At 37.4% G+C, this 25,697-nt stretch overlaps 1 protein-coding gene across 2 annotated transcripts; it reads left to right on the forward strand.

Moving 5' to 3' along the window:
• Positions 1-1,237: 1,237 nt before the first annotated feature.
• On the forward strand, positions 1,238-16,680 carry LOC130045492 (membrane-spanning 4-domains subfamily A member 4A-like). 2 transcript variants are annotated; one of them, XM_056138429.1, is made up of 7 exons: positions 1,238-1,352; positions 6,433-6,607; positions 7,627-7,755; positions 10,170-10,226; positions 12,021-12,179; positions 14,700-14,801; positions 16,441-16,680. In XM_056138429.1, exons 2-7 carry the CDS (start codon positions 6,449-6,451, stop codon positions 16,558-16,560), a joined length of 726 nt encoding a protein of 241 aa, XP_055994404.1. In that variant the 5' UTR covers positions 1,238-1,352; positions 6,433-6,448; the 3' UTR covers positions 16,561-16,680. The 2 variants fall into 2 exon arrangements, with proteins under 2 accessions (XP_055994404.1, XP_055994410.1); XM_056138435.1 differs by lacking the exon at positions 7,627-7,755.
• The last annotated feature ends 9,017 nt before the right edge of the window (positions 16,681-25,697 follow it).

Below are 25,697 nucleotides of genomic sequence, written 5' to 3' on the forward strand. Positions count from 1 at the left end.
CCTCTCTGGCAGCTACTAAAGACTCTACACCAGGGTTTTGGGAGGGCATCTCCTTCAGCTATTTTGCTAGTTTGGGAGGGTGTTTCTTCCAGAAGAATTAAGGGATTAAAGGTTCCTTCACCATAGAAATGAGTCACATTGGAAAGGCTAATGTAGGAAGGGGTCAGATCCTCTTGGGAGAAATTAGAGACCTGGAGAAAATATTTGCCAAGGAACCATCATGGGTTATTGGCACAGCGGGTAGGGCATTCGCCTTACAAGCGGCCAACATGGCCGACCCGAGTTCGATTCCTCCGCCCCTCTCGGAGAGCCCGGCAAGCTACCGAGAGTATTCGATATGCCAAACACAGTAACAACAAAGTCTCCAATGGAGACGTTACTGGGCCCGCTCGAGCAAATCGACGATCAACGGGAGGGCCTTTACCTTTACCTTTATTAGTGAGACACCATGAGGCACAGTTGTAGACTTACAAATTTTTGTGCTTGGGTTTCAATTATACAATGATCAAATACCCATCCCTCCACCAGTGCCCATTTTTTACCACCACGGATCCCAGTATCCCTCCCACCCACCCCCCATTCCCCCATCCCACCCTGCCTCTGTGGCAGGGCATTCCCTTTTGTTCTCTCTCTCCTTTTGGGTGTTGTGGTTTGCAAAAGAGGCATTGAGTGGCAATCATGTTTGGTCTATAGTCTACTTTCAGCATGCTTCTCCCAACACCCTTTATTTGGTGCTCCTTTCTCTATCTGAGCTCCCTTTTCCCCTAGCATGTGTGTCTGGCCTCCAAGCCATGGAGCAAAATTCCTGGTACTAATCTCGGCCATTGTTGGGTGTTAGTCTCCTGTTTTGTTACTTTATGGAACCATCATGTTTAAAGAAGTGTCTTATCAACCTTTGTAATGTCACATGTCCTATGTATAAACTAGAGCACAGGGAAAGATGGCCAGAAATTGGCAGCCTGTGTTATTATACTTTCATGCAGTTAGACATATTTTTGTGAAAGCACCTGGGTTTGCTGGCACCACAATCTACGACAACAGAAGTCTCTATTTGACAGTCACTTCTAACTCAGCAAATTCACAAAAGATAGCCTCACCCTTGTTAGAGCTACAAATCTCTTCTCATTTCCTAACATAAAGAGGAACTAGGTACCAAAAGAGGGAACTGATTATGAATTTTAGAAATACTCAGCTCAGTGTTTGAGCTCAGAAAAACTGACACGAGAGAAATGCAGATTTACACTGGGTGAGGTTTGAAGTTCGAGGAATTCAAACTTATTGATTGCACCTGAACTGAAGCCACTTTCTCAGTCTTGACACTCAGCAGACATCGCAGGCTTGAAAAAAAAAAGGTAGGCCCAGGGAAGTATTTTCCTAAGCTTTGTGTAGGATGAATTTTCCATTCATTGATAGTGGGATCCCTATGGTGGAATAAATGGGAAATCTACCTTTCATTAGACAAAACTGTTCCTGATTAAGGTGCATCCGATATGTTTGGGAAAGAAGCAATCATTTCTGCAGAGAGTAGCTTCTAAAGGTTCATAGAAGATTATGTATCTTGAATTATTTTAGTCATATTTATTTCTAATTTTTCAGGATCTCAGAAACTTAAACCATTACCCTACCCTTAAAAAACATATGATGAATTGTTTCATTGCTCTTTATGTTCTTTTTCTCATATTTATTTTCTATCTCTGACCTGTTATTTTTAGACATCAACATTTAAGATAAATCTGATGAAGAAGTGGGAAAAAGATGTTTTAGGGCAAAGATAGGCTTTTCATATAAACCTTGAGACACATGTGGCCTGTCCTAGCTCTCTATCATAGGAACCATTAGTGAGCTTAAGGTGAATCTAAACTTCTTGTGAAGAAGTCTTCTAATAGAAGAGATTTCAAATATTTTCAGCATTGCTGAGAGCAGCAGAAAGAAGCTTAAAGGTAATGGTGTCCAGTGCAATCCAGAGAAGGTAAATAACTTACCAGAGTTTGCTGACAGAATAAAAGAACTAAGAGGAGATTCCAGTTTTCAGTCTAGGTCTTATCCTCATAGGTCATGTTCTCTATAATGCCATCTTCTCCACCAGCAAACCCTAGGAGTCATTTTAAGACTATTATGTTTTGCATCCATGTCAAAGTGAGAGGAATAATCCTTTTCAGACCACCCTCTTCATGTTTCTTTGTGGTAACTATGATGGGATGAGGATGTGGGGGGAACAAGGTAAAGGTAAAAGGTAAAGGCCCTCCCGTTGATCGTCGATTTGCTCGAGCGGGCCCAGTACCGTCTCCATTGGAGACTTTGTTGTTACTGTGTTTGGCATATCGAATACTCTCGGTAGCTTGCCGGGCTCTCCGAGAGGGGCGGAGGAATCGAACTCGGGTTGGCCATGTTGGCCGCTTGTAAGGCGAACGCCCTACCCGCTGTCCTATCGCTCCAACCAGTGGGCGGGGGGGGGGGGGGGGACAAAACAAGTTAAAAAATAGTAGTTTTGTACAACAGATCAGTGAGTAGAAGAAAAAAAAATTCTCTTTTATTCACCTTTGTAACAGAAAGCAATAGTGAAACGACAGGAAGAAATGTCTATAATTTTCTCTGGTGTTTGGGTTTCCCTGATATTTGAATGGTTGAACCTGGGAGAGGAAACATAAGCTTTTGTCTCTAGGGAATTTATCTTCTCTCATTTATACATGAATGTCTGTAGTTTGATTTCCAGGTACGATCACGTGAATTTTTAGCTAGAGTTCTCTCGAGGGACAAAGCAGCAGCCTTTAGTGACTAGGATCTGGTGATAATATCATAGGACTATGCACTGACCATTAGAACCAATTGAAAATGTTATGTTCATGTAGTATCTCTGCTCCTTGTAGATTCACATTCTTATTCAATACTGAGGAATAATCACCAAAGATGGTTGAAAATACAGAAACTCTCTCTCCTAAATATTTAGCCTGGTTTTTTTTGTATGTGAAATGTCAATGCAGAGATTCCTTCGCATTAAGGAGAAACTAACTGAAGCACATATTTTATTGGACTAATAACAATCATCAGTTAATTATTTTAATAACATTTTTGGCTTCTATGATGCAAGATGAAAATAATGGATGTTTATAAAAATGCTTTTTACCATTATTGTTTAAGTAAGCAGGAATGGGGAGCTGCTTCTGAGAGAGATCAAACTTTGGTCAAGAACAAATTCTGAGGTCATTTGTTGCAGAATATGGAAGGGGTGGAACATTCCTGACATGGGGTCAACATAGGTAAATGCTCTCATATAGAAATGAAACTGTTGACTTGGAAATACAGAAATAAATTTTAAAAAGCATTGATCACTCCAAAATAAAAAAGAAGAGAGTCAAAATAAGGTTAAAACTGTATATGTGGGCTGAAGTAACAGAATCCATTTTGATTTTATATTCCAGCAAGAACGATGAAATGCCATAGGTAGACTGTAAAGATAGAAAGGGCACAATAATGTTTTTTCTCTCAACATTATCATTTTAGCTACAAAGGGGGGAATGAACTGGATTGAACTGGATTTAAAGGATTATAAATGGGTGCAGGAGAATATCAAATGGCTATGAAGCATTCTTGATCAGTTTCTGCTCAGTTGGACCAAATAGGTGAGAGAGAAAGAGAGTTTCCAGAGTTGAAAAGTGGTTGAGTAGAATCAGAAAAAAAAATATATTTACTAAATCTGAATTCAATTAGGATAGATAGACTCAGGGACAAGCTAAAGGCTGTTAAACATGAATAACTGAACTAATAATGGCGCCTTCCTCTGCAAAAGAAACTACCTGGAATCCCCTAGTTTGACTATGGTTCCTTTTACCCTTAGATCTTGTCACTGAGTATTTGGATAATTTTAAGGCTATAGATTCATGCATTATAAATGCACTTTGTTGCATCATATTAATTTTTTAAAAGAAAATTGTCAAGATAAAAGTAGCTTCTGTTTATGCCGAAATGAAAAAGTAAATGAAACAGTTCTCTCTTAAACAAGATGGAAATGAACATTACTATGAAATTTATTTACAGTAATCTTTCTCAGTGAAGCTCAGTAAAAAGATTTCCCAAAGTAAAATATGAATTAGAAGACTTACATTACATTTAAAAACCAGAAGGAATATTTCAATGTTCTTTTCTCTAAAGCAAGTCCTTGCATTCTCCTGAGAGGACGCTCCAAGTTTCAAAGTCTGAATACACATAATAGTTAGCTTGTTAGGTTTAGTTCATTTATTTATTTTGGTTTAGGGACCACATCTGGCAATGCTCAGGGTTTAGTTCTTAGCACTGGTGTGGCCCAAAAACCAAAATACTACTAATAAATTAATAATAACATAACCATAATTATTATTATGATGAAACAAAGGAAAGGGGAATTATGATTATGCTTTATATATTAGATTTATGTTTTCTTTTATTATTTTATTATGTTTTCTTTTATCATTTTATATTTTCATTATTTCATTTTAAATGGACTAAATAATGAATTATAGTTTTTCCTCAAATATTTAACAAATTTCTAATCTAATGACACCAATTGTCTCTCATCCTTTTGATCAGAAATCACAAAGGAAAAAAGACTTTTTCAAGACTTCCTCATCACAGAACTGAGAGTCAGACTTGGGGGATTTGAATCTTAGGGCTCAGGAACTCAAGAGTCTACTTTGACTTCCTTCCTTCTTTTGGTTTTTTTTTTCCTTTGCTCTGATATTGGGCCAAGAAAATATTGCCATCTGTTGTGTATCCCAGGCCATTTTAAGGGGAATCACTTTTCAGGCTGTTGAATTATTATGAAAAATTCAAATCGATGCATAGGGTTGGAGAAACCTTGTCCTCTTTGGAATTTAAATCCATAATTAAAACAGTCCAAAGAGAAGGAATTTCACTGTCACTGTCACTGTCCTCCTGTTGTTCATCGAGTTGCTGGAGCGGGCCCAGTAATGTCTTCAGTGTGACACTTGTTACTGTGTTTGGCATGCTTTACCGTGCAGGTGACATACTCTCGGTAGCTTGCCAGGCTCTGCGAGAGGGGTGGAAGAATCGAACCTGGCTTGGCCAGGCCAGACGCATGCAAGGCAAATGCCCTACCACTGAGCTATTGCTCCAGCCCAAGGAGGAAGAATTTAAAATTTCTTTTCCTTGACAAGAATCTACTTCTCCATTTAAGAGAAGATATAAATTAGAGATAAACAAAAGACTTAATAGAACTCTGGACAAGTCTAGGCTAACACAAGATATATTCAACAAATGTTAAGTTCCTTTGCTAATTTTCTTGACAATCATGTTGCCTTATACCTTGCATCAAAGGAAGAGATTAGTTCTATGAGACTCCTCTTGGGACATGAATCAACATCCTCTTTCATGTAGATTTATTTATTTTAAATTTATTTATTTATTTTGAATACCCATCCCTCCACCAGTGACTATTTGCCACCACCATGGATCCAAGTATCCCTCCCACCCCCCACTACCCCCATCCCACTCTGCCTCTGTGGCAGGGCATTCCCTTTTGTTCTCTCTCTCCTATTGGGTGTTGTGGTTTGTATAAGAGTTAAGCCTGATTTTCAGGGAGAAACGTTGGATGATTTACTTTCCATTGAACACTTTGTATATAGGGAGATGTCGCGCGGCCGCATAAGTGGCCGCGTGTTTTGGAGTAAAGGTCCTGGTTCCCACATACTCGAGCTATGCTTGTAGAGGTTCATGGTCACCGGGGTTCCATCTGGAGGAGGCGGGATGCGGCACCTACCCCATCTGGGACTTCCCGGTAGAAGTTACTGATCAATTTGTACTATCCAAATGCTTTCTAGGACATCCAAATTCCCCATCCTACTGGTTCATCTGATTGAATTTCAATTTTTTAAAAATTTTCAATTGTTTAATAAATAACCTAGATGCCCCACTAAATTCAGGACTCTTAAGGAGGAGTTACTATTACTCTAGTTAAATTTAGAGGAGTTAACTATTACAACTCAAGTACTGAGTCTCATTTCACACTATCTTAGGTTGCTTGAGTAGGTGCGTTAATCAAACCCTGAACCTCATTATAAATTTGAGATGCAAATGACTGTGTTCTGTTACTATTTTAGCATCTATCCTTCAAAGAGGACAGGGATAGGGTTTTCTTGTGAGTACATAGAATAGAATAGATTAGAATATTCAAGTGAGTATGCATAATCGTGGTTGAGATAAAAGCTGAGTGCAGATCTGAATTCATTCTCTAATCTGAGAGCCCCCCCCAAATGTTATTTACCACTTTCACCTCAATTCCATCAATATTTAACTCTGCAATCATTCTTAGAATTTTAAAGTCATATGGCATTTATAAAGATGTTCTGATAGCTGTAATGCAGAGAGGATCAGAATGATGCAGATTGAGGCTATCCTGTCATTCCCATAATCTTGTGCTAAATTGCATTTCTATTGTAGCCCCTCCTTAGCTGCCATGACAACGATGAACGGAATGGAACAGACCATATCAATACCTGGTCCTGGAATGTCCTTCCCAGTACCTTCCCAGCCAGGGAAGTCTGCTACTCTACATTCATATTTGTGGAAAGGGATGCCAGAGAAATTCTTAAAGGGAGAGCCAAAAATCCTTGGGGTAAGTTATGGATCTGGGTAAAGAGCAGTGGTTTTGTGAACTCTTAACTACTCACACCTAATTCCTACTTAGCTCTCTGCCAGCCTCACACTATTTTAGTCTATGGTTCTGAACTTGATGGTCAGCCTTGATTTCTTAAAATGTGATATCTTAGTATGCTGAATAATGCTCCTAACTTTATTGGATTTAAAAAGTGACTAAGTTCCACTGTAGTGTTGTGGACCTTGCCTAGAAACTGAATTTCATATTAGCAGGAAGAGTACAAAGGAAATAGTTGCACGTGTCTTAGGTCTATACCCACCAGATATTGCTAGCGGTCTATGCTCCTATATTGTTTCTTCCTGTCTTCAAAATCTTCGCATCTACTCTTCAGAGGGTGAAAATTCTTCTGCTACCTGCTCTGTCTGTGTTTCAGGAGGCTATCCCTAAAGAAAGGGACGATTTAAAGAAAGACAAGGTAGTTCAGGTAAAAACAGTGGATAGAGTTTATCTTTATCCTAAGATTGAAAGCAGTGAGTCTAAGTCATAGCAATATGATATAACTTCCTCATTACTTCTGGATCATTTAATTCAGTTCCTCAGTTTTTACACCCAGCAGTCATGTTTGCTGTACACAGACCTCATTAGAATGTCACAGTACTCTTCTCTTTTCTTCTAGATATATTTTAATTTGCAAAACTTCTTTTTAAAATCAGCTCTTTTTAAATTACAGATTCCATTTTTCTGAACACTAGTGAAATGGAACAATAGTTGTGAAAGGAGCTGAGTATTATTTACAGAGCTCTGCTGGGAAGTTTTGGTACATTGTTTTTAATGCCTGGAAATAATTGAAGCCATATATAGATATGCTAGAAGATGTTTTTATTAATATAGTATTGGACATTTCTTTACATAAATAAATCTTACACAAGCCTATGAAGAAGGTTCTCCAAAGAAGAAATGAACAATAACTGCACAGAAGAATGGACTGGTGTAGGCATCATTTTTTGCAGTGTATAATAATTCTTTACCATTTCTAGGTTGTACAGATCCTTATTGCCCTGGCAAATCTCAGCTTTGGAATAATAATGATGTGTACCACATTTCCTTTTAATGAACCGGTTCCCTTTATAGCATACACTGGGTATACGATTTGGGGGTCTGTGAAGGTAAGCAGAATTCTTTCTAATATAGTTAGAAATAACAAGACCGTGTCATTTATCTCCTGAACTTGGGTGTCACATCTCAGTCCTACATTGTGGTTTAACATTTGAAAATAGTTAGGGAACCCACTTGTAACTCAGTTTTCTCCAATTTATTAATAATATATAATTTTTAAAAAACACAGAAAGTTATGCAGACTTCACATATAATGTGTGTCAATTTCAGAATATTATAGAATTATAAAGCAAAAGACGTAAAACAGAATGGATTAAATATGAAAGAACTGGTTATTTTCCCAAGAATTCTAGTGGCTATGCATTTAGTTCATTGACAAGGAAGTCACAGAGGACAGCTGACATACATGTCAGATTTGTTGAAGATGATTGTTTGTTCATTGTTATTTATATGCACAAACATTTTCATGTCTCTAAGCAGATCTGAGCAAAGGCAATGGTTGTGCCATTGTTGATTTTGTGTCATGAGGTTTCACCTCTAGAGTTGGGAAGGGTTCACTGAATCTCAGGGGAAACTAAATTAAATACTCAGAAAAGAAGAGAAGATATAGTTGGTATAAAGGCAAGTTATACTGTTTAGTCAATCCACTATCAAGACAAGAGCAAATAAATAGTATTCTAATAGATTTTCTCTTATAAATTGTATCAAAATAATTGTAATTAAATTAAAATTTAAGAAGGTTTTTAGATCTCCTAGCACAGAATTCTGGAGGGTTTCTCTGCAAGTTGAAAGTATAAATTAAATATGAAGTATTGTGTTATTTACTGATGAGGAAAATTGTTCTAGCATCTTGTGGTTTCCAACTATCAACATTTGAGAATAAAGTACTTTAAAGTCTTATTGGATTTTATTTTTATTACATTTCCTCATGTTTTACCATTTAGACGATTATAAAGACTTCTAGACTAAAAGGTATTTAGTCTAAAAAACACCTATGCTATTAAAAAAATTAGACTTGATAGTCTACAAATTTTGTCAATGTTACAGAGGGTACAGTAACAAAATTTATTTAGAACTATAAACTTGTGGTTAAGTCATAAGTTTTGATTAAAAGTGATTAATTTGGAAGAGTATTAATGTTGAATTTTATTAAATGTCTTCTCAAATTAAAAACATAATATTCATTAATATTCATCAATATAAACAAATTTATGAATATTAATGTAAATATAAATAAACTATCTCAGATTTATTAGTTTTATGAGTTACAATAATTTCAAATTTAAAAATCTGTACAATTAAAGAAATACCAATATATCTATGATGGATTTTTTTTATTGTAAGATGGATAATTCTCTGCTATTTTTTCCCCGAGGTTATTTTACATCTGTTTATCTTTTCTGTACCTTCTGACGTTTGTTGAAGATCATACTACTTCATTGGATTAGTCTTTTTTTCTTCTTACATTAAGATGCAATATCTAAAATTTAATGTACAGGGATTAAGGCATCTGCCTTGTACAAGGCTTATGCTGATTCAATCCCCAGCACTGTGTATGGTCACCTGAGCACCACCAGGAGTCACCCTTCAGCACAAAGCAAGTAGTTGGCTTGAGCACTGTCCAGTATGTCTCCCCAAACCCAACATAATTAAATAGCACTGTAGCACTGTCCTCCTGTTGTTCATTGATTTGCTCGAGCGGGCCCAGTAATGTCTCCATTGAGAGACTTGTTGTTACTGTGTTTGGCATATGGAATACAGGCTTTGCCATGCGGGCGAGATACTCTTGGTAGCTTGCCAGGCTCTCTGAGAGGGGTGGAGGAATCAAACTGGGTCAGCTGGGTCGGCCAGGTCTGCAGCGTGCAAGGCAAATACCCTACCCACTGGCCTATTGCTTATTTTTAAAAATTACTTAGTTTTTTAAAATAAAAGGAAAATTGGAAACCCAACACAAAAACCCCATTAGTTTAGGACCATGAGTCCACTCAACCTCATTCTAGCTATTTGAGCTGAATGGAAAATAATTTCCCAGTTGATGGAACCAAATTGGAAGAATAACCTAATGATGATCTACTATGGAATTTAAAAGTTGCCTGATACTATTTTAGTTGTAACATTTGATAATCAGTTAAATAAAATAGTATTTATTTTTTTGATTGCCTTATTAATCTTGACACTCGTTAATCTTGATTTATATCAGGAAGTTGGATACTTTTTAATTATTTCATGATCTTCAAGCAGTTTAAATTTCATCACATCTGATGCTTCTACATAGCTTCATAAATTCCCTGAAGCCATCTATAATGATTTCTCCATTCTGGGGGAAAGTCTTAATTACTTACAAAAATTTATGTTTCTTCAAATATAGTCTCTTACAGACATTTATTAATTTTGAGGTAAAGTATAGTTATGACTTCAATTATTTGGTAAAAATTTTTTACCTGAACTTTTTTCTTGCTACCAGTTCATTATTTCAGGATCTTTGTCAATTGCAACAGCAAAGAGAACTACAAAAGGACTGGTGAGTAACAGTTCTTGTTTGTTGGCATAGTTGTTCTAGAAGAATTTTATTATATTAGAATTATATTAGAATAGAAAGCATAAAATTGCTTTTTAAAAATCCTAAGAGATTAGTTTAAGTCACGGTCACGGTCCTCCCGTTGTTCATCAATTTGCTCGAGCGGGGACAGTAACATCTCCATCATGAGAATTGTTACTGTATTTGGCATATCGAATACGTCATGGGTAGCTTGCCAGGCTCTGCTGTGTGGGTGAGATACTCTCGGTAGCTTGCCGGGCTCTCCGAGAGGGGCGGAGGAATCGAACTCAGGTTGGCCATGTTGGCCGCTTGTAAGGCAAACGCCCTACCGCTGTGCTATCGCTCCAGCCCTTAAACTAAGAGATTATTTTAAGTAATTCAAATATTATAATATAGATGGTAGAAAGTAGAATTCCTACTGGGAGAATGAACAGTTTGGGTGAGAGTTGTAGAGACTATAAAAAATTCAGAAATTCTTAAGAAAAATCCAAGATAGGAGTCAAATTAAGTTGCAGCATGATCACAGCCTATAGCACAGACTTTTGGTATGGCATATAATGTTTTGACTTATTAATAGAAAACATATCCCAACTATATGCAAAGGAAATTTTGATTCCACTTGCAATTGAAATAAATTCACAATAAGGTCACTAAATGAAAAGAAATAAAGAATAAGCCTCAGACAATATGTCTTTTACAAAGCCAATTAAAAGTAAAAGTACAGAACACCAGTTAAAAGTAAAAGTACAGAACAACAGATTTTTTTCTTAGATAAAAATATTTGTGTTTTCCGCTCTCAAAGGATAAATATCAATGAGTGATTGTCAATATGAATCTGAATATCTCTTCAATCTGCCTCCCTCTCATCTCCTGCAAAATCTGTCTCATGCTACAGCTCTTAAACCTCACACCTCCTGTGGAATTTCAGTTCATGTAAAAGGCATTCAAAACTTCACTAGAAGCAGAGCGTGTGAGGAAAAGGAATACAAAACACAAGGAAATGAGATGTAGAAATGGAGGTCTAACTCTCATGGAGGTGTGAGAGTTAGACTTAATGTAGAAAATCATTGAAGGTTAAACATCTGAAACAGACCATGCTAAGAAATGGACCCACTTGGGATTACACGTCTGGCAAGCCTTCTGAGGAGATTGGAGTTTACCCCAAAGACTTACCTGTGGAAGTCAGAGGGTCATATTTTAGGTTAGTCAAGTGTTTTGAAATGAAACACTATGAAGCAAGAAGCAAGTTAAGAAATTGATATAGAAATCCCTCTAGGCTTATTACTAAAGTATCAGAAATCCAAATTTGCGTGGCCACTATTGTGGCCACGCAACATCAAATGCTTTTCATAATCAGCAATAGAAAACAAATTATCTAATGATGTCTTTTTGGCAGGTCTGAATGTTGGGGAAAATTCCAAATAATAATGTTGGGTCTTTTGTTGTAATATTGAATGTGATCAACGGAGAGAGAGAGAGTAAAGTGGAAATCTGCCACATGGGTGGGGTGTGTGGGGGAGGGGTTGGTTACTGGGGTTCTTGGTGGTGGAAAATGTGCACTGGTGAAGGGACGGGTGTTTGATCATTGTATGACTGACCGAGACTTAAAGTGAAAGGCTTTGTTACTGTTTTCACGGTGATTCAATAAATAAATTAAAAAAAAGAGAAAGATTGAGATAGAGAGAATGGACCTTGGTGAGCAAGAAGTGTTGGGCATAAGGTAGAAACAACTAAGGATGCTGTTGGATTGTATAATTGATTTTCATTCCTTTCTAGGTCCGAGGTAGCCTAGGAGTGAACATCATTAGCTCTGTCTTGGCTGGAATAGGGATCATACTGAGTGCAATCAGCTTGAGTGCTTTTCCATTCCATTATCGTTACTGTCACTATTTTAACGCGTTAGACAATTGTTCCATGGTAGCATTTATTTTAATGGTAAGTACTTCCTCTAATCATGGAATACTGGAGGCAAGTCCTGAGAGTCTTGATTCTGATAAAAAGTAACAAGCAGTATATCCTAATTAGTGAAACACTTCAGGAATTTGGATATGATTGAGAAATGAGACAACATGCTATTGATGAGTTGGACACAGATTTTATTATATCCTCTGAACCTTCTCTATGTTGTTGAAAAATTGATAATAATGCTCATAGCTATATAACATATAGTCTATAATAGTATTTTAAGCATTTTGCATATATTTTCTATTAATTTTAAAGCACCTATATGTATGCAACATTAACCTATATAAATGTCAGTCTTCTTGCATCCCAAACGTCCTGATGGGGACTGATAGTCCCTTGATTCTCTAATAATCAAATTAATTTATTTTGAAATATTACTGACAAGCGGTAAATAATCCAGTATCTCCCTAATCATCTCTAGATGTTCTTACAAGACAAACCACATTTAACCTCAACATCTCCGTTCTGGCAATTTCTCAACCTCTGTTCTGCATTTGTTACTTTTTCTGCATCACATTCCCTTCTCTAGGTGTTATTTAATGATTTTATTTTTCAAATTCCATGTTTACCAAAATCATAGGTAATAAAACTTTTGGACGTTTAGACCATTGGTCAAGGAATGAGAAAGTTTCTGTAACACAGCATAGACAACTGACATTCAATTAAATCTTTATAATGAACATGCCATTACCTATTTTGACATCACTGAGTTTTCTGTTATTTCCCTTCCATATGAGTCACCGGATTATCACAATACTGTTTACTTTTTTCTCATTGTCTCCTTATCTCACCTGAATTGGAAACTTAATGTCCTTCCTATTTTATTATTAAGAATGGTTATTATCTTTTCTTTATTCCTAGACCTTCATAGATGAAATTAAGTATCACTCTCACTGTCCTCCCGTTGTTCATCGGTTTTGCTCGAGCGGGCCCAGTAACGTCTCCATTGTGACACTAGTCACTGTGTTTGGCATATCAAATATGTCACGGGCAGCTTGCCAGGCATTGCTGTGTGGGCAAGATACACTCTGTAGCTTGCCAGGCTCTCCGAGAAGGGTATCGAACCTGGGTCGGCTGGGTCAGCCTGTTTAAGTGACTTTCCTAAACTACTTTACTCCCTTTGATATTTCTATAGGGTATGGACATCTTTGATCCATTATTTTGCCTACAGCTATTTTGAGTTTTATGTTTATTTACCATTTGTTTACAATTCAAAATATTTGTGAAGTACAGCTTCATACCCCACCAATACAAAGTTCTAGTGCCATTCACCATCATCAGATTTAAGTCTCTTTAGCCATTATTCCCAACCATTTCATATTCCTCTCTGTTAACCACCATGCTTTTACCAGTTTGAGTTCATTTTGTGGTGTTTCATATTGTTTAATATATTTCATACGTGCATATGATTATTCTTTGCATCTATGCTTTTTTAACATAGTAAAATCACTTCAAGTTCAATTCATACTGCTCAATGGCAAAGATTCCTCTTTTATAGGAGCTGACTCATAGTCCACTGGATATAGGTACCACAGCATCATTACCTATTCATGGAAATACTTTTATTTTTTATCTACTGTGATTAGTGTCGCAGTAAAAATAAATTCATATATACTCCCCAAATAATTTTATACTCTTTGGATTAATACCTAATATTTAAATTGCTGGATCATATGCTATTACTTTTCTAAATACTTTTAGGACATATTGTTTTTTGTTGGATCAGTTTATATTACACCAATGTTACATTTAAGCTATCAGTTTGTTTACATTTACTCAACTCAATACTTAATACTTGTTTCAACTCTTTTTCGGCAGAAGAGATTCTCACATATATGAAGTGAAACTTCATTGTGGTTTTTAATTTGCACTTCCATAATGTTTGACATTTTTCTTTGTCCCTATGAGCCATTTGTTTGTATTCTTTGGAGAAGTCTTTATTCAGATTTTCTGTCCCATTTTTACTGGGTTATTTGGTTTTGGTTGTGCTTTATGAGGTTTTTTTTTTATATAGTTTGGATAAAACCCCTTCTTGGATATGAGATAGACAATTACACCAATTTGTAGTTACCTTTTTGATTTTGAAGTTTCTTATCTCACAGCACAGTTATGATCTCATTATAATTACTAGGTATGAGATCATACTATTATTTCAACTACACAAGAGCGCCAATATTTGAAAGGAATTTGTTGAGACTGTCTTTTTTATTTCATCCTTTTAATAGAATTTTCACATTCCGTAATTACAACATAACTGGGATGGAAAATATGAGGGCAATGATTGTTTTGTTAGAGAAAAAGATGAGAAGTGGAGGATAAATCACATTCAGCAAGTATATGGTGTGTGGTCAGGTCATATTGAAAGCAATTAAAAGTCAATTTTTCTGATATATGACCAATGTTTTTTTCTTTTTAGAGTTGCAATAAGTGATCGGTGTTTTGAACTTGTCATCTCCAATCCTAATATTTCTTTCTATGAATTTGTTCAAGGGACTAGATGCAGTAGTGCTCATCTTAAGTGTGCTGGAATTCTGTATTGCGATATCCCTCTCAGCCTTTGGGTGCAAAGTAATCTGTTGTAATCCTGCTGGAGTGAGTATTGGTATCCTTTGGGGATGTTAATATTTATTTCCTATTCATGTAAAATATTGTATAAATTCATGGGCTAGAATAAAACACATTTATTATCACCTAGATTCAGTGGGTGAAAAGCCTGAGCATCAATACAAACAATGTGACTCTAAGTAATCATTCATATGTACTTTGCCGAGCTTAATTCCCAGCAGTTAATGCATACACTTACACCAGCACCTTCCAGAGTAGTCCTCGTGTCTCCTGTGCATTTTCAGAGTGGCCCCCACAACAACTAACTAAAACAGAGAGTCAGTTAGTTTGGTCAGTTGTCAACTCACACGAGTGACATCACGTTATACACACAGGTTCCACCTACACTCAAGGGAAAGATTCACACAAGGCCATGGATCACCAGTATAGTCTTAGAATCCTGCCCACCAAAGGCGATAAAAGCTGATTTTCCCCATTCTTAACACTCCCTCAAAGTTTCTCCCTTCCCAGTGCAGATCTGGGAAAATTCGCAATGGGAAAGTCTCCATAAAGTCAGATTTCAGACATTTTAGCTAATATAGTAGCTTTCCCTAGGATACAGAAGTCAGTATTTAACTTAGCTATCAGTTCTCTTATCCTAAGATCTATAATGGTTCTCCCTAATTGCTAAGCAGATGGAATATTACATAGTAACTCAAGGATCAGAAAATGGAAGGGGAGAAAACCAAACAAGTCACTATGAAGAATAATGCAAATATTTTTCAAGATCCAGGGTAGACAAATCCCAAAACCAAATTATAGAATAATCATATGAGGTTAATTGGTGCTTGTTGCCATATATGTGTGCCTACTTTGGTTTGTGTGTGGGGGGAGACATATGCATTGTTTTACCCTTTTACAGCCCTTATCCCCAAAAGAGACAGAGCAATTCCATGGAAATTCCCAATGAGTTTGTAATTTCATTAAGGGAAGCATTTAAATTTTATTAAGTAAAGCATTTGGTCACGGATCTAAGTTCTCCTTAATAACTGTCATAGCATAGTATAGGGTTTGTCTATCCTTCTGCTGCAAGAGTAGTTACAGAGTTGGGAAATCTCACTAAAGTTGATTCCACTAATCCCACTGCTCAGAGTTGCAAAGTATCAATACAAAAGGGCACTGATTTTAAGGCATATAATGCCAAAGTCTTTTTCTCCAGGGTTCTCCCAAATTTCTTCTTTATCTGATCATGTCACATCCTGTGAACGAAGAGATAAGTCACAATTCTATAGTTTCCCAATGACTCCTTCCTATCATTCTGAGTCAGTGTGGGTTTTGAAATGTCTTAGTCATGTCTTAGTCAGCAAACCATGATTTGAGCAAGTTATTGCCATCAGCAATCAACTTTATTTTGTAGAAGAGCCTATATTTTCTACAGAACTAAGTTTACCCAGTTGCTGGGGTCCATCATCAATCTTAAAATCAACTTACTGAAAAGACAACAACTGTCAGTAACTCATCTAGCTCAGACTTGATCCAGAGAATGCCTGAGTAATAATGTTAAATTTAGCTTGAGACAGAATTCAAAGAAAACTTGATTCTGCAAATGATGGCATTCTGTGAACAAGGGAAATACTAGGAATAATTGATTTAATCACCATTTATGTTTTTCTGATTGATCTCATAGGTTGTATTCATTATGCCATCAAATTCCCACACGGCAGAAATAGTATCTACTGAACAGATCACAGGCAACTTGATGCCAGCAACGGATCAACAGAAGAATGTTCCAGAAGAGTTATGCTGATAATTGTGTTTAAACCCCACTTGAAAGCATATATAATTTAAATCATGTTCCTTTTATCCTGCTTCACAAGAACTCATCAACTCGTTTCATTGGCATTTCATCAACAATAGTAAAAGTTAAATAAATTATTTCATGAATCAGTGGTGCTTTGAAAGTTTTTCATGCATCTTTAGAACCTGATATAATGATACTAAGATGGTAAATATTTGAAAAAGGGTAAGAGGCATTGTTCCATTCAAATTTCCCTGAAAAGTACATATTTCTACTTCTCAGGACATTTTCCAACACTACAGCTTTCTTTCCATAACTTGGAAATATAAAATATTTCTATGTTGAAAATCACGGCTTCCTCCACTATTCTCTACTGCTATGTAATATTGATTTTTGATGTTTCTGGCTAAAATATTGTGTGTGCATGGTTTGGGGGTCACACCCAGTGGTACTAGGTATATTGCTCTTTGTGATACTCAGGGGACCATGTTGTGTTGGAAACAGAACCTGGGTCTCCTGTATACAAAACATGCTTTCATGCTAAAATTTAAAATTACTTTAAAGAATTTTTTGTTACATGTATGACTTTTATAGGCGTTCTAATTTTTAATTTCTCATCCCTAGAAAATATCTTATTTATATCTTCATCCATTAAAATATCTTCCTTAGAATTCCATTTCATGCTTTACAGTTACGCATCTGCAATTTATTGCTGATGGTATTGCTGAATTGTGTCAATCACTAAACAGCCTCACTGTGGTGTCACTAGAGCCATTCTCAGCATTTATAGAGCTGGTTGGTGTTGGTTGAGACTTCCATGCTATTATTTTCGTGCTTTCAACTTAATGGGCTTCTGTGAGTTTTCCCTCGTGGAATTTGCAATGCTGAGGGTGATACTTTGCAATTAGCCCCCCTCCACACCCCATTCAAAAACCTACCTCCCACCCCATCAAGACTATTGTGGAGCATGGCAATAGGTGCCAGAGCAGATAAGATCTATCCCTGCATATCTACCCAGTAGGGATTGTCTGGACACATTTTTTAAAAAATTTTTATTAGTGAGACACCATGAGGTACAGTTGTAGACTTACAAATTTTTGTGCTTGGGTTTCAATTATATAATGATCAAATACCCATCCCTCCACCAATGCCCATTTCCCACCACCACAGATCCCAGTATCCCTCCCACCCTCCCATCCCCCCCATCCCACCTTGCCTCTGTGGCAGGGCATTTCCTTTTGTTCTCTCTCTCCTTTTGGGTGTTGTGGTTTGCAAAAGAGGCATTGAGTGGCAATCATGTTTGGTCTATAGTCTACTTTCAGCATGCATCCTGCATTTTACATGCACCAATATCTGGCTTTGAGTCTCACCCAACCCCCCAAAATTGTCACCTACATTTAGTGACTCATGAGTCATTCCTAACTTCAACATCTATCCCTAATTAGGATTGGGCCAGGGGCAAAGCAGATTTGGAAATGTCAAGTAATGCTAAATTTTATGTAATTTGTAATTGGGCCATCCTCTTAAACCAAGACTCCCTATAAAAGATGTGTGTATTTGGCAATACAGTGAGCTGAGCGGCCATAGCTGTCTCCCAGAGTGGTTCCTCTGCATGCTGGTCATACTTCGCCCCATGTCTGTGCAAAGTGTCTGGGCACATTGGGGAAAAGTTTTCCCCAACAGACTCTGAGGAATTAGACTGGGAATTTCTCTTTTCCTTCCCCCACTGTTTTCACCCAGTGACAGGACGTATAACTTTGAGGAGTGTGAAATTTGATGGATAGAACTATTGCCCACTCGCATAGGCAGCCACTTGGTTAGGAAAAGTAGTGCTGGACCTCTTACTATAGTAGTGATGTAGGCAGGTAGATAGGGAAAGGCTCTCTGCAATGAAACAAAGTCTCATAGAAGAATTCTAGGACCAACCCACCCTGTGGAGACAGAGAATAAGGACTTGATAAGACCATCCCCAGACCCTGAAGATATGAGCCTCCTCTCCATGAAATTCCTCCTTTCTGAGAACCCCCCTTTCAATCCGGTTAACTCCAGCGACCCAGCCCCAAGGAGATTCCAGGACATTCCAAGTCAGATGATTCTCGAACCCCTTTTAAATCCGGTTGACTCCAGCGACCCAGCCCCAAGGAGATTCCAGGACATTCCAAGTCAGATGATTCTCGAACCCCCTTTCAATCCGGTTGACTCCAGCGACTCAGCCCCAAGGAGATTCCAGAACATTCTGAGTCAGAAGGATCTATAAGAACCAGTTCGAGAGTCCACTTGGCGCTCTCTCCACCCTCGGAGAAGCCCGCGTTCCCTCTGGACGCGTTACTCTCTCTTACTCTCCATTCCCCCGCTTATCTGCTTATCCCTTTCTCTCCCTCTCCAAAAGCCTCCAAATAAAACCTGTTACTTCACTGCTCGTCTACTCCTGAAATTCTTTTCTGCGAGCGAGACAAGAACCCCAGAGACCTCGGGTAAGGCTTGGGACTGGTCTCTCCATTCCTGCGAAGAGCAAATTCTCGCCCCAGCTTGAGTCCGTGGCTCCGAGCAATCGGGTGGCGGGGATTAACTCCCGTGCCGAGAAGATCAAGCAGACTTCAGGTGTGGCTTGACGGCCACCTTGTGGGGCTGGCGGGGCTTAGGCCCGTGCCGAGCAGGTGCTCACTGCAGACTTTACCGGTCCTAGCCTACCCAGGGTTCCGGGTGGCAGAGGCGGGTGGGGAGAAAGTGACCGTCTTTCTCCTCCCCACTTCACATAAGTCACCCGTGGGGCCCACCGACATCAGTAGAATTTGGGCATGGAGAAAGCCAGGACCTAGCGGGAAGGGAGGAAAGACTGCCTTCACTTGGATAAACAGCAAAGAGATATCAGTAGTAAGGTTAATCTCACTTGAAAAGTGGGAAAGTAAGCAGAGGATCTGCATGGGTTGCTATCTTGAACAACTCCCTTTTTTTCACTTTATATTTTCTTTTCCAATATTTCACTAATATTTTAAACTTTGCTGTCAGAAATCATTTCTGACAGTGCTCAGGGGTTGCATTGGAATGTGATGGAGGAATCCAGCTTTGCTGGGTGCAAGACAAATGCCCTACCCTCTATACTGTGGCTCCAGTCTCTCAAATGCTGATTTCCTTAAGCCACCTTATTGTAGGTGCTTTAAGAACTAATTCATAAGACATTTGCACATTTCAGCATTACATTTACATTAAAATCTGGCATTGTGGTACCTGTTAATCTCAATGTCTTTGTTTAGTGATGCCCTGAAAGTTCTAACTCATGTTCAAAAATAGTCTTCTCCTACAATACTATAAAATGTTCAGATCAAATATGTACATATTAAAATTATTACAGGGCTAAAGAGGTAGTATAGGTATTAAGCATCTGATCCGAGCATCACCAGGTGTGGTCCCCACAAAACAACAATAAAAAAGTTAAATGGGCTCTTTCTTTAATATAATCTTTTAATTTGTCATACAAAAAACAAACTACTTTTACAAATCATATCATCTTGATTGCATGGTGAATAGGAAACAATGTTAACCACATTAAGTCTTGTATAATAGTTTTAAGAAAGCTGATGCAGCATTGGATTTCCTTTTTGAAACTCTGAGCTCAGTAATTTTTTCAGACCGATTTTTTTCACTGACTTTGTGAGATTGCTACAACTCATATGACTTCTAGGAACTTAACAAGCTGATTGACTCTGTAGCAGTGATAACTTTTTTGGTGTCTAATACATGCATACATTAGGCAGAAGAACAAGCTCTTTAAATCCCCTGTGGAAACTACTGGGTATTTTTGTTGTTAATTTCTGCAAAACAGCCATTTCACTCATCAAAATGGTCAGAGAAACTTGTTCTAATCCTTCTCTGTCTCCAAATAAAGTTTCATCCAAATCAGTAGTGCTGACATTCAGTACTGGAATATCCACATATCAATCCACATCACAAACTGGAATCATCCAAACTGGAATCATCCACTTCCCAACCTGGAATGTGTAATCATTTATGTCATATGTTCCCTCCTCTTTCTCTATCTTCATTCTTTCCACTCTCTCTCTCACTCTCTCTCTTTCTCTTTTTCTCACTCACTGTATAGATAAAATTACTTGTTTTACTTCCTAAAACAAGATTACATTCAGAGTAAAAATTTCATTTCACAATTAAATGGCCTCAACATAAATCTAGTTCAGTTCTAGTTTAATTTGTTTTGAAGCTAGGAATGAGCTTTTGAATGATGCAATTTGCTTATTAATTTCTCATGTACATGGAATCCAAATTCTGACATTTAAAGTAGGCATCATTAGAAATTTTACAAGAAATTTGGTTTAGTTCACTTAATAAATGCAGATTCCATGTTTCAAATACTTTTTTAACATGAATGATAGCTGGTCCAAAAGAGAGGATGTCTTCAAAGTTTGTGTTGATATTTTTGCTATCTACTCTTAATTAGATTATCCAAATCAGTTCCCTTTGGATGTTTGAAAGAAGTTATCAGACTCCACAGAGCTAAAGGCGAAAGATAAAGTAGAACAAGAAAGATAGTGCACGTAAGGACTGAAAACATTCCATAATATACACACTCCCTGATCCTACCTGGTCCATGTGCCATACCTGCCTCTGACTTTAATTATCCAACTCTGCAAAGATTTCTGCAAGAAACCCTCAAAGTTCCAATAATTAGACAAGCCCAGCTTACCACCAAATCATTAGTAAAACTGAGCCTGGGAGGTATCTCTAAGGACTGAATGCAAACTTTGCATCTGGAAAGTCTGGGTTCAAGCTCAGATGTTGCATGGTTCCCTATGTACCTTCTGGAATACCCTGGAGCACTGATTTTGGAATACCACTAGGTCCCTCCCCCCCCAAAAAAACAAGTAAATTCTTAGTAAAACTGATGGTAATTCCCCAAATAAAGATAGATCTTTTTCATTATAGTCATATATCCACAATACTTTTATTCAACAAATATGTATTGTTAATCTACTACCTGTCAATCATGTAGTAGTGAACTAGCCACGCTGTCTAGCTGTCTATGACCTTATCATAGACATTCTAATTGTATATATATATATACATATATATATATATTTGCTTTTTGGGTCACACCCGGCAATGCTCAGGGGTTATTCCTGGCTCATGCCCTCAGGAATTGCTCCTGGCGGTGCTCGGGGGACCATATGGGATGCTGGGAATCGAACCTGTGTTGGCCATGTTGGCTGCGTGCAAGGCAAAGGCCCTACCCGCTGTGCTATCGCTCCAGCCCCTCTAATTATATTCTTGATGTACTCTGAAGTACATTCTAGTTATACCTAATTATGTAATTATATTCTGATTATATTGTAATAATGTCTAATTAGATATTCTAATTATATTCAGAATTTACTCAGGAGGCAGTTTTAACATGTTTTTACCAGCATTCTCAGTAAAAAGTGATTACAATTACTGACAGTATGTCTATATTGAATTTTTCAGCCTTATAACTAGTATTTAGTCACCATATTAAAACTTCACTTATGCAGAAATTTAAGAGAGGCATAAGATCTTTAATTTAATGACAGTTTTTTTTGGTTATTTATCACTCCACAAAAAGAAAATAAGTCAAATTTAGAGTTTATGTTCTATGAAACTATGGAGTAAAATATCAAAACCTGAAAAACCATAACTCATATTAAAAAATCTGTATAGAGGTTACTTTTGGAGGGAAAGACAAGTACAGTGTGCTTCCTAATGCTTAAAACTTCTGATTTTTTTATCTAGGAGAGATTAATACAGGTATAGATATTCTGTGGAAAATCATTGAGTTGTCTATTTATGATCCGTGCACATTTTATGTTCTTCTAACTAAACACCAACACTGAATCCCTGTCTGTGGTTCTACTTTCTAGAAAACAAGGGCTAAGATGATAAAATGTTGTCATTAAAAAGGTATTATGCATCCCACGTAAATAGATTACACACCCAGAGATTTACATACATGTACGATACACCTAATTCTTTCTGTGTTAATGATTTTTCCCAGGATGTCTAGGCAGGGACAGAAGCAATACACCATCCCTTGTGCTTTAACTCTTGTTAAAAAGGAAAGAAATTGCAACAGTCATCAGTGAAAAGTTTCACATAAGGGTTGGGGGATTTCAAGTTATGCAATGTCACAGTTTTCGATGCAACAAATCTGAATCTACTTCGTGTCCAAGCCTATTGGTACAAATCTTTGCATTCAATCAGAAAACTACTACCTTTCAAGTTCACTTGAAACCACTCTTCCCACAGATCATAAAATAAACCCATCTCTTCTTTTGTTTTTAAATGTCTTCTGTTTCTTGGCCTGGAGATTTGGTAAGCAAGTAGGATATTTGCCTGGCATGTGGCCAACCTAAGTTCTATATCTGGCATCACCATATGGTTACCTAAGCACCACTTTGAGTGATACCTGAGCACAGAACCCGGATTAAACTTGGTGTGACTCAGAAAGAAAAATAAATAAATATATAAAAATTTTTAAAACTCCTTTATTTCTTTTAGTGTCTGGTATTATTGTGACAAGAAGTCAATAAACACATTTCCAGCACAGCCAAAAAAAGAAAAACATAAATATATATAAATGTAATATATATTAAATATATAATATATAAAAGTATAAATACATATAAATATAAATAAATGTATACACACACACATATATATAAATGGCCTGATCTCGGAAAGATGTTCCTATATCCTTACTCTCTATAGACTATACACAGTTATCAAGAGGTAGAACCCAAATGAGTTGTACCCATTGAATGAAGTATATATATTCATTCAGTAAGACAAAATTCAGTCTTAAAAGTAAAGAAAACCCTATCTCATGTCAAAATATAGATGAAACTTGAGGATACGATTTTAAGTGAAAGTTGGCAGTCAGAAAAATTTGAATTCTATGTTTCTACTGATGAGACATATCTAAAGTAGTCTACCTCGAAACATAAGTAGAACAGGGACTGCAGGGGGGAGGAAATGGGAGCTGTCCTTGCAGGTGTTGTTTTGGTTTTTCAAGAAAATGAGAACTTTCTAGAGCTGTGCCACACAGCAATGTTAATATATTTCTGATATGAAGAGTATACTACCGAAACAGGCAGTTAAAAATGGTTACAGTAGTACATTTCATGTGCTTTAAAAAAAATTACATTTTAAATAGTAATTGGCTTGAAAGGCCAGAGAGATTATACAGGGCATAAGGGATTTAAGCCTTAAATCAACCCTAATTTTTTTCCTGGCACTAAGCCCCACAGGAATGATCCCTGAGCATAGCTGGATTGGTCTCAGACCCCAAATAATAATAAAAACAATAATAACTACAGTAAAATTTTTAAATAAAATATTTGAGGCTAGAGAGATGAGATAGCTGGAAACTTGAGGACACTGTTTGTCTCATTTGTTTGAGTGAAATAAAAACAAAGTTTTGTTTTTTTTTTGCGTTTGTCTTTACACAACAGTCACCTAAAATCCTTTTGTTTCTTGATCAGTATTTCTCTGTATGGAACTGCGAAGACTTTGTTCCTCTTCCTTCAAGAAATATTTGGTAACATCTGGTGTCATACATGATTGTTACATCTGTTTGTGGGTTGTTACTACATCTGGAAAGAACCACAAATTGTGTTAAACATCCTGTAATATATAGGACAGCACCCCTCCACAACAAAGTAATATCCAGTCTAAAATGTCACTGATGCTTCTTTTGAGAATCACTGTCCTGAATTATAAACCTAAAGGTATTACTACTTTGTCAGTCCTTCTCCTTCTAGTAGGCCTCATTGGGTTGGCAGAGCTGACTCTGGAAGCAACTGATAATGAGGCCAATGGTCAAAGAATGATGAATCTAAACTGAAAGAATGGAGAGGAGATTTTTGTTCAAATATCACTGAAATTCAAAATGAAAGAAAAGGCGGAAGAGAGAGAGATGGGGATTAATGGTTGGGACGCTTGCTGGTTTGGAAAGATTGGATAAGAAGAGGAAAAATAAAGTAGATCACTTGGGGGCCATTACTTTGTAGGAGTGTGCAATAAAAACTTTATATCCATTGCCTTATGCAATCCTTTCAACTTCTCTCTGTATTCTGAGTAGAATTGTGAAAGAAAAAAATCAAAGAGAGGAAGACTTTGCTTGGGTTGGTAGGTTTGATTGGTTAGTTGGAGAATTCCACCAAACGGAAAATGGCTGAGATTCTCACTAAGAAAGTGGGATCCTTCTTTGTCAAAACCCATGAAGAGCACTGCATCCCGCGATTTGGGCATATGGAAATAATGCAAGGAATAATGGGATAGTGCCAGAAGGCACCATAGGAAGTGTGGAAGGATACCAGGAGCTCAGATGCCGGAGGGCTAAAGGTCCTTCTGTCTCTCTTTCAGTTTTCTGGGCAAGTCCATTGCTATCCCCAGGTTCATTTTAGAAATTAAGGCAAGGGGATTGCATTTAGTAAACCATGGCTTTCTGGTTCTGGGGCCTAAAGCAACTTTTTAAATGGTTTTCTCAACTTCTTTCTTGAGCAGAAGAATGAGCATATGAACTTAAGTGTAGAACCCAGAGCCCCCTGAGGGGACACTGATAGTTTGAGCCCTGCTCCTGGGCTCCTTCTTGCATGCCTGATGGAAGCAAACTTGTGAGTGTTGCTGTTCAACAGATATGACTGGCTCAGGTTCTGGTACTCTTGCCCAATCCATTAAAATTAGCTCAGCTTCACAGAGCTATCCAATGTAGGAATTTGTTAGATGTGTGCAGAACCTTTCCCATCTATGTCCCATCCAAATCAACGCTTCTCTAAAGAAGTCAATGTCCATCCTTTGGGGAGAGTGAAATAACCATAAAGAAAGAAATCAGGGGCTGGAGCGATAGCACAGCGGGTAGGGCATTTGCCTTGCACGTGGCTGACCCAGGTTTGTTTCCCAGCATCCCATATGGTCCCCTCAGCTACCTCCAGGAGTAATTCCTTAGTGCAGAGCCAGGAGTAACCCTGTGCATTGTCAGGTGTGACCCAAAAAGCCAAAAAAAAAAAAAAAGAAAGAAAGAAATCAGATGAGGACGAGGGTGCTGGAACGGCATCTAAAAGTCTGGGAATAGCTTACCCAAAGTCTGAAAAATTGAAAAAACTAAAATCACACATGAA

This window comes from Sorex fumeus, unplaced genomic scaffold (assembly GCF_029834395.1).
Source record: "Sorex fumeus unplaced genomic scaffold, SorFum_2.1 ptg000007l, whole genome shotgun sequence".
Classification (NCBI taxonomy): domain Eukaryota; kingdom Metazoa; phylum Chordata; class Mammalia; order Eulipotyphla; family Soricidae; genus Sorex; species Sorex fumeus.

Coding starts and splice junctions, on each gene's coding strand:
- LOC130045492 (XM_056138429.1), top strand. CDS start 6,449: ATGACAACGATGAACGGAATGGAACAGACCATATCAATACCTGGTCCT. Junction 6,608..7,626: donor GAGAGCCAAAAATCCTTGGG/GTAAGTTATGGA, acceptor TACCATTTCTAG/GTTGTACAGATCCTTATTGC. Junction 14,802..16,440: donor TCTGTTGTAATCCTGCTGGA/GTGAGTATTGGT, acceptor TTGATCTCATAG/GTTGTATTCATTATGCCATC.